Source organism: Lethenteron reissneri, unplaced genomic scaffold (genome assembly GCF_015708825.2).
Source record: "Lethenteron reissneri isolate LAM-NWPU_2019-01 unplaced genomic scaffold, ASM1570882v1 scaffold_1643, whole genome shotgun sequence".
Classification (NCBI taxonomy): Eukaryota; Metazoa; Chordata; class Hyperoartia; order Petromyzontiformes; family Petromyzontidae; genus Lethenteron; species Lethenteron reissneri.
Window position 1 is genome coordinate 535,136 of NW_026891381.1, and position 7,500 is coordinate 542,635.

General features: G+C 53.7%; 1 protein-coding gene across 2 annotated transcripts in view; it reads left to right on the plus strand.

Moving 5' to 3' along the window:
* The window catches only part of LOC133339194 (chromosome-associated kinesin KIF4-like), a 19,968-nt gene that overhangs the window by 3,921 nt on the left and 8,547 nt on the right, over window positions 1-7,500 (plus strand). For both annotated transcript variants that reach the window (XM_061547349.1, XM_061547348.1), the window contains exons 2-4: window positions 2,616-2,804; window positions 4,825-4,886; window positions 5,701-5,839. In XM_061547349.1, coding sequence (XP_061403333.1) covers window positions 2,616-2,804; window positions 4,825-4,886; window positions 5,701-5,839 — 390 coding nt within the window. The remainder of the gene's footprint in view (window positions 1-2,615; window positions 2,805-4,824; window positions 4,887-5,700; window positions 5,840-7,500) is intronic.

The window sequence follows — 7,500 nt, forward strand, 5'->3', positions numbered from 1 at the left end:
AGTAGCGGTGTGTGGTCGTGAGTAGCTGGTGTAGTAGCTGTGTGTGGTAGTGAGTAGCTGGTGTAGTAGCTGTGTGTGGTAGTGAGTAGCTGGTGTAGTAGCTGTGTGTTGTAGTGAGTAGCTGGTGTAGTAGCGGTGTGTGGTCGTGAGTAGCTGGTGTAGTAGCTGTGTGTGGTCGTGAGTAGCTGGTGTAGTAGCTGTGTGTGGTAGTGAGTAGCTGGTGTAGTAGCTGTGTGTGGTCGTGAGTAGCTGGTGTAGTAGCTGTGTGTGGTAGTGAGTAGCTGGTGTAGTAGCTGTGTGTGGTCGTGAGTAGCTGGTGTAGTAGCTGTGTGTGGTAGTGAGTAGCTGGTGTAGTAGCTGTGTGTGGTCGTGAGTAGCTGGTGTAGTAGCTGTGTGTGGTAGTGAGTAGCTGGTGTAGTAGCTGTGTGTGGTCGTGAGTAGCTGGTGTAGTAGCTGTGTGTGGTAGTGAGTAGCTGGTGTAGTAGCTGTGTGTGGTCGTGAGTAGCTGGTGTAGTAGCTGTGTGTGGTAGTGAGTAGCTGGTGTAGTAGCTGTGTGTGGTCGTGAGTAGCTGGTGTAGTAGCTGTGTGTGTAGTGAGTAGCTGGTGTAGTAGCTGTGTGTGGTAGTGAGTAGCTGGTGTAGTAGCTGTGTGTGGTCGTGAGTAGCTGGTGTAGTAGCTGTGTGTGGTAGTGAGTAGCTGGTGTAGTAGCTGTGTGTGGTCGTGAGTAGCTGGTGTAGTAGCTGTGTGTGGTAGTGAGTAGCTGGTGTAGTAGCTGTGTGTGGTCGTGAGTAGCTGGTGTAGTAGCTGTGTGTGGTCGTGAGTAGCTGGTGTAGTAGCTGTGTGTGGTAGTGAGTAGCTGGTGTAGTAGCTGTGTGTGGTCGTGAGTAGCTGGTGTAGTAGCTGTGTGTGGTCGTGAGTAGCTGGTGTAGTAGCTGTGTGTGGTCGTGAGTAGCTGGTGTAGTAGCTGTGTGTGGTAGTGAGTAGCTGGTGTAGTAGCTGTGTGTGGTAGTGAGTAGCTGGTGTAGTAGCTGTGTGTGGTAGTGAGTAGCTGGTGTAGTAGCGGTGTGTGGTCGTGAGTAGCTGGTGTAGTAGCGGTGTGTGGTAGTGAGTAGCTGGTGTAGTAGCTGTGTGTGGTAGTGAGTAGCTGGTGTAGTAGCTGTGTGTGGTCGTGAGTAGCTGGTGTAGTAGCTGTGTGTGGTAGTGAGTAGCTGGTGTAGTAGCGGTGTGTGGTCGTGAGTAGCTGGTGTAGTAGCTGTGTGTGGTAGTGAGTAGCTGGTGTAGTAGCTGTGTGTGGTCGTGAGTAGCTGGTGTAGTAGCTGTGTGTGGTCGTGAGTAGCTGGTGTAGTAGCGGTGTGTGGTAGTGAGTAGCTGGTGTAGTAGCGGTGTGTGGTAGTGAGTAGCTGGTGTAGTAGCTGTGTGTGGTCGTGAGTAGCTGGTGTAGTAGCTGTGTGTGGTCGTGAGTAGCTGGTGTAGTAGCTGTGTGTGGTAGTGAGTAGCTGGTGTAGTAGCTGTGTGTGGTAGTGAGTAGCTGGTGTAGTAGCTGTGTGTGGTAGTGAGTAGCTGGTGTAGTAGCTGTGTGTGGTAGTGAGTAGCTGGTGTAGTAGCTGTGTGTGGTAGTGAGTAGCTGGTGTAGTAGCTGTGTGTGGTAGTGAGTAGCTGGTGTAGTAGCGGTGTGTGGTAGTGAGTAGCTGGTGTAGTAGCGGTGTGTGGTCGTGAGTAGCTGGTGTAGTAGCTGTGTGTGGTAGTGAGTAGCTGGTGTAGTAGCGGTGTGTGGTCGTGCACATCGCCACTGGGGAGACAAAGGCGGCCGGGCGTGGTGCTGGCCACCCACCCCCACGTGTGCCACAGTGCCGGTAGCCTTCATAGGTGCTGCTACTCGCTAACAGCACTTGCCCCTACAGTCTGCTGAGGTTATACAGGGGATCTTTGTCTTTGTGAGCGAGTGCGGAGTAGTTTGGCCGGCTAGAAGGGGCTAAACCATCGCTGCACGGGCTTAGAGAAGCAATGGTTCTGAGATTGGGTGGGTGAGTGAGTGAGTGAGTGGTAAGGGCGTAAGGTAAAAGATTGGTGAGTGGGTGAGTGGTACGGGCTCGAGAAGAGATGGACTGATGGGTGAGTGGGTGAGTGGGTGGGTGGAGAAGAGATGGACTGACGGGTGAGTGGGTGGGTGAGTGGTACGGGCGAGAGAAGAGATGGAGCTGATGGGTGAGTGGCACGGGTGAGAGAAGAGATGGAGTGACGGGTGAGTGGGTGGGTGGGTGGGTGAGTGAGTAGGTGGGTGTGTGGGTGGGTGGATGAGTGAGTGAGTGGGTGGATGAGTGAGTGAGTGGGTGAGTGGGTGAGTGGGTGGGTGAGTGGGTGAGTGGGTGGGTGAGTGGGTGAGTGGGCGGGTGAGTGGGTGGGCGGATGAGTGAGTGGGTGAGTGGGTGGGTGCGCAGGTGGGTGGGTGGGCGGGCGAGTGAGTGGGCGGGCGGGCGGGCGGGCGGGCGGGCGGGCGGGCGGGCGGGCGGGCGGGCGGGCGGGCGGGCGGGCGGGCGGGCGGGCGGGCGGGCGGGCGAGTGAGTGAGTGAGTGGGTGGTCACCACCCACCCCTCTCCCCGCTCACCGTCTCGCAGGCTACAACGCCACGGTGCTGGCGTACGGACAGACGGGTTCTGGCAAGACGTTCACGATGGGCGGCGCGTACAGCGGCGACGCCCATCCACACTCCACCGGGGTCATCCCGCGGGCCGTGCACGGCTCTGTTCCGTGGGGTGCAGTCACGTGACGCCTACGAGTTCGCCATCTCCGTGTCGTACCTGGAGGTGCGTCACGTTCGCACGCGTGTCACGCACGTACACGCACACACACGCACGTACACGCACGCACACGCACGTCATGTGCACACGTGTCACGCACGTACACGCACGTACACGCACGCACACGCACGCACACGCACGTCATGTGCACACGTGCACGCACGTACACGCACGTACACGCACGCGCACGTGCGCACACACGCGCACACACGCGCACACACGCGTACACACGCGTACACACGTGTTGTTGTCGTGTTACACAGTTGTGTTAAACTGTTGTTGTTGTGTTAGACAGTTGTGTTAAGTTGGTGTTGTGTTAGACCAGGGGTCCTCAAACTACGGCCCGCGGGCCACATGCGGCCCGCCGAGGACTTTTATCCGGCCCGCCGGGTGTTTTTGCCGCCGCTGCCTGTCTGTTACTTTTTTTCTACATGAGAAGGACGGTCATTGGTGGAAGAGGGAGAGGGGGCGGAGTTCCCCCAATCAGACTGCATTGATGGGCAGTGCAGTCTGTATGTCTCTGTGTGGGCAAAGTTATTGCTGGTATATTGTTTTTGTAGCGCTGTATATATATTGGTATTTTACTAATAGCAATTTTGACTCCCTAGGAAACAATGATGTCAAGAAAGAGAACAATTTACTCGGAGTGTAGGATATTCAAAGAACAGTGGACTTATGATTACTTTTTCATGCAGTACAAGGAAAGAGCTGTGTGTCTGATATGCCAGAATATAGTGTCTGTGTTCAAAGAATACAATTTACGTCGACACTATGAAACTCAACATAAAGATAAATATGATTGTTTGGTCGGAGAAGTGAGAAAAGATAAAATATTAAAACTGAAAAATACATTAGCAACTCAGCAAAATACTCTTGTGAAGCAGAAGCAGCTAAATATTTCATCACTGCAAGCAAGTTTTCAAGTTGCCAAGCTAATAGCGTGCACTGGCAGACCATTCGTGGAGGGAGAATTTGTTAAAGAATGCCTTCTTTCTGTTGCCAAAGAGATGTGTCCAGAGAAGGCCGATTTATTTAGTACAGTGAGTCTTTCAGGACCTACAATTACACGGGGGATTGAAGAAATGGGAGACAATTTGCATCAGCATTTGCAAAACTCCCCAAAAAAACTTTCCTATTTTTCCTTGGCACTCGACGAAAGCAATGATGTTCGTGATTCTGCACAACTTCTAATTTTTATTCGTGGGACGAATGACTATTTCGAAGTCACAGAAGGGCTTGCTGCACTGCAAAGCATCAAAGGAACAACTATAGGAGAGGATATCTTTCGATTTAAAGCTTTCGTGCCTGCAGGGATTCATCTTCTTGGTTCTTTCGGTAAAGTCACATAGAAGGGAAGTGATAAAATAATAAAAGTAAAAGATAATAAAATAATTCTCATGACGTTTCGGCCACAACGCAAGCAGCCGTCCTCAGGTGAAAACCAGGTTTGTTGGGGAGACAGCGTCTGAATGAAACAGCACACGAGCTTGGAGCATATATAAGCTGGGTTGGAAACGGGGGAAAGAGCGCCTTGACAAAATAATTTGCATATCAAGAGGAATTTAGCATATGTATGGGAAATGCAGGAATGTTATTAGTACTACATATGCAGCAGCAGTAGCAGCAGCAGCAGTAGCAGCAGCAGCGCTTAATGAAGGCCGGTATCCAGAGGTCGCAATCGGGTACCCGATACCCGTACCCTACCCGATACCCTGTACCCGGCCGGGTATGGGTATGGCCGGGTATCGGGTAGGGTACGGGTAGGGTACGGGTAGGGTACGGGTAGGGTACGGGCCGGGTACGGGTAGGCCGTGAGTCACTGGTGAGTCACCGTTTGTCACTCATTTCCCAACGTCTTGTCTCTTCTCACAATTCAAGTTCCTAGAATCAACCCACCCGCGCCTGCAACATGGCTTCATCCCAGAGGTCGCAACCGGGTACCCGATACCCGTACCCTACCCGTACCCGGCTGGGTATCGTCATCGTCGTTATCGTCGACCGAGAGTTTTGCGTTTCTCTGTTGCAGGTTCAACAGCTGCAGGTGCAGCTGCTGCAGGCTCGGGGTGGAGGTATCGTCACGATGCAGGGGTGGGTCTCTCTCTGTGTCTCTCTGTGTGTCTCTCTGTTTCTCTCTGTGTCTCTCTCTGTGTCTCTCTGTGTCTCTCTGTGTGTCTCTCTGTGTCTCTCTGTGTGTCTCTGTGTGTCTCTGTGTGTCTCTGTGTGTCTCTGTGTGTCTCTGTGTGTCTCTGTGTGTCTCTGTGTGTCTCTGTGTGTCTCTATGGGTCTCTATGGGTCTATGGGTCTCTATGGGTCTGTGTGTCTCTATGGGTCTCTGTGGGTCTCTGTGTGTCTCTGTGTGTATCTACAGGTATCTGTGTGTCTCCATGGGTCTCTGTGTGTCTCTGTGTGTCTCTGTGTGTCTCTGTGTGTCTCTGTGTGTCTCTGTGTGTCTCTGTGTGTATCTACAGGTCTCTATGTGTCTCTATGGGTCTTTATGGGTCTCTGTGTGTCTCTATGGGTCTATGTGTGTATCTATGGGTCTCTGTGGGTCTCTGTGTATCTCTATGGGTCTCTGTGTATCTATGGGTCTCTGTATTTCTCTATGGGTCTTTATGGGTTTCTGTGTATCTTTATGGGTCTCTGTGTGTATCTATGGGTCTCTGTGTGTCTCTATGGGTCTCTGTGGGTCTCTGTGTATCTTTATGGGTCTCTGTGTGTATCTGGGTCTCTGTGTGGTTCTGTATCTCTATGGGTCTTTGTGTCTCTGTGTATCTCTATGGGTCTTTATGGGTCTCTGTGTATCTTTATGGGTCTTTATGGGTCTCTGTGTATCTCTATGGGTCTCTTCTGACGTTCCCCCACCCCCCCATGCCCCCCCCCCTCGTGTTGGCACCATCATCAGCGGTGGTGAGGGACAGGCCGCCAGCGTGCAGTCGGTGCTGGAGCGAAACCGGAGTCTGCACGAGGCCAACGCCCAGCTGAGCAGGGAGCTGCAGGTGTCTGTGGATCACACGGCGCACCTGCGTGAGAAGCTCATCCTGGTGAGTGGTGGTGGTGAGCGGGTGGTGAGCGGGTGGTGAGTGGGTGTGAGTGGTGAGTGGGTGAGTGTGTGAGTGGTGAGTGGGTGAGAGTGCGAGAAGGTCATCCTGGTGAGTGGTGGTGGTGAGTGTGTGGGGGGTGAGTGTGGTGAGTGGTGGTGGTGAGTGTGAGTGGGGTGAGTGTGAGTGGGGAGTGTGTGAGTGGTGGTGGTGAGTGTGTGGGGGGTGAGTGTGGTGAGTGGTGGTGGTGAGTGTGAGTGGGGTGAGTGTGAGTGGGGAGTGTGTGAGTGGTGGTGGTGAGTGTGTGGGGGGTGAGTGTGGTGAGTGGTGGTGGTGAGTGTGAGTGGGTGTGAGTGGTGAGTGGGTGAGTGTGTGAGTGGTGAGTGGGTGAGAGTGCGAGAAGGTCATCCTGGTGAGTGGTGGTGGTGAGTGTGTGGGGGGTGAGTGTGGTGAGTGGTGGTGGTGAGTGTGAGTGGGTGTGAGTGGTGAGTGGGTGAGTGTGTGAGTGGTGAGTGGGTGAGAGTGCGAGAAGGTCATCCTGGTGAGTGGTGGTGGTGAGTGTGTGGGGGGTGAGTGTGGTGAGTGGTGGTGGTGAGTGTGAGTGGGGAGTGTGTGAGTGGTGAGTGTGGTGAGTGGGTGAGTGGTGAGTGTGTGAGAAGGTCATCCTGGTGGGTGGTGGTGGTGGTGAGTGGGTGAGTGGGTGAGAGTGTGAGAGTGTAAGTGGGTGAGTGGGTGGTGAGTGGTTGAGGCCATCCTGGTGAGTGGTGTTGGTGAGTGGTGAGTGTGTGAGTGTGTGAGAGTGAGTGGTGAGTGTGTGAGAGTGAGTGGTGAGTGTGTGAGAAGGTCATCCTGGTGGGTGGTGAGTGGGGTGGTGAGTGTGAGTGGTGAGAGTGTGAGAGTGGTGAGCGTGTGAGTGTGTGAGTGGTGAGTGGTGAGTGTGTGAGAGTGAGTGGTGAGTGTATGAGAAGGTCATCCTGGTGAGTGTGTGGTGAGTCTGGTGAGTGGGTGGTGAGTGGTGAGAGTGAGTGGTGAGTGTGTGAGAAGGTCATCCTGGTGAGTGAGTGGTGAGTCTGATGGGTGGGTGAGAGTGCGAGTGTGTGAGTGTGTGAGTGTGTGAGAGTGAGTGGTGAGTGTGTGAGAGTGCGTGGTGAATGTGTGAGAAGGTCATCCTGGTGAGTGAGTGGTGAGTGGGGTGGGTGGTGAGTGGGTGAGAGTGCGAGTGGTGTGTGTGTGTGTGTGAGCGTGTGTATGAGTGAGCGAGTGTGTGTGTGTGTGTGCGTGTGTGTGTGCGTGCGTGTGTGTGTGTGAGTGTGTGTGTGTGCGCGAGTGTGAGTGTGTGTGTGTGCGCGAGTGTGTGTGTGTGTGTGAGTGAGTGCGTGAGTGTGTGTGTGAGTGAGTGCGTGTGTGCTGTGTGAGTGAGTGCGTGTGTGCTGTGTGAGTGTGTGTGAGTGTGTGTGTGAGGGAGTGAGTGAGTGTGTGCTGTGTGTGAGTGAGTGTGTGCTGTGTGTGAGTGAGTGTGTGCTGTGTGTGAGTGAGTGTGTGCTGTGTGTGAGTGAGTGTGTGCTGTGTGTGAGTGAGTGTGTGCTTTGTGAGTGAGTGAGTGCGTGTGTGCTGTGTGAGTGTGTGTGCTGTGTGTGAGTGCGTGAGTGTGCTGTGTGCGTGTG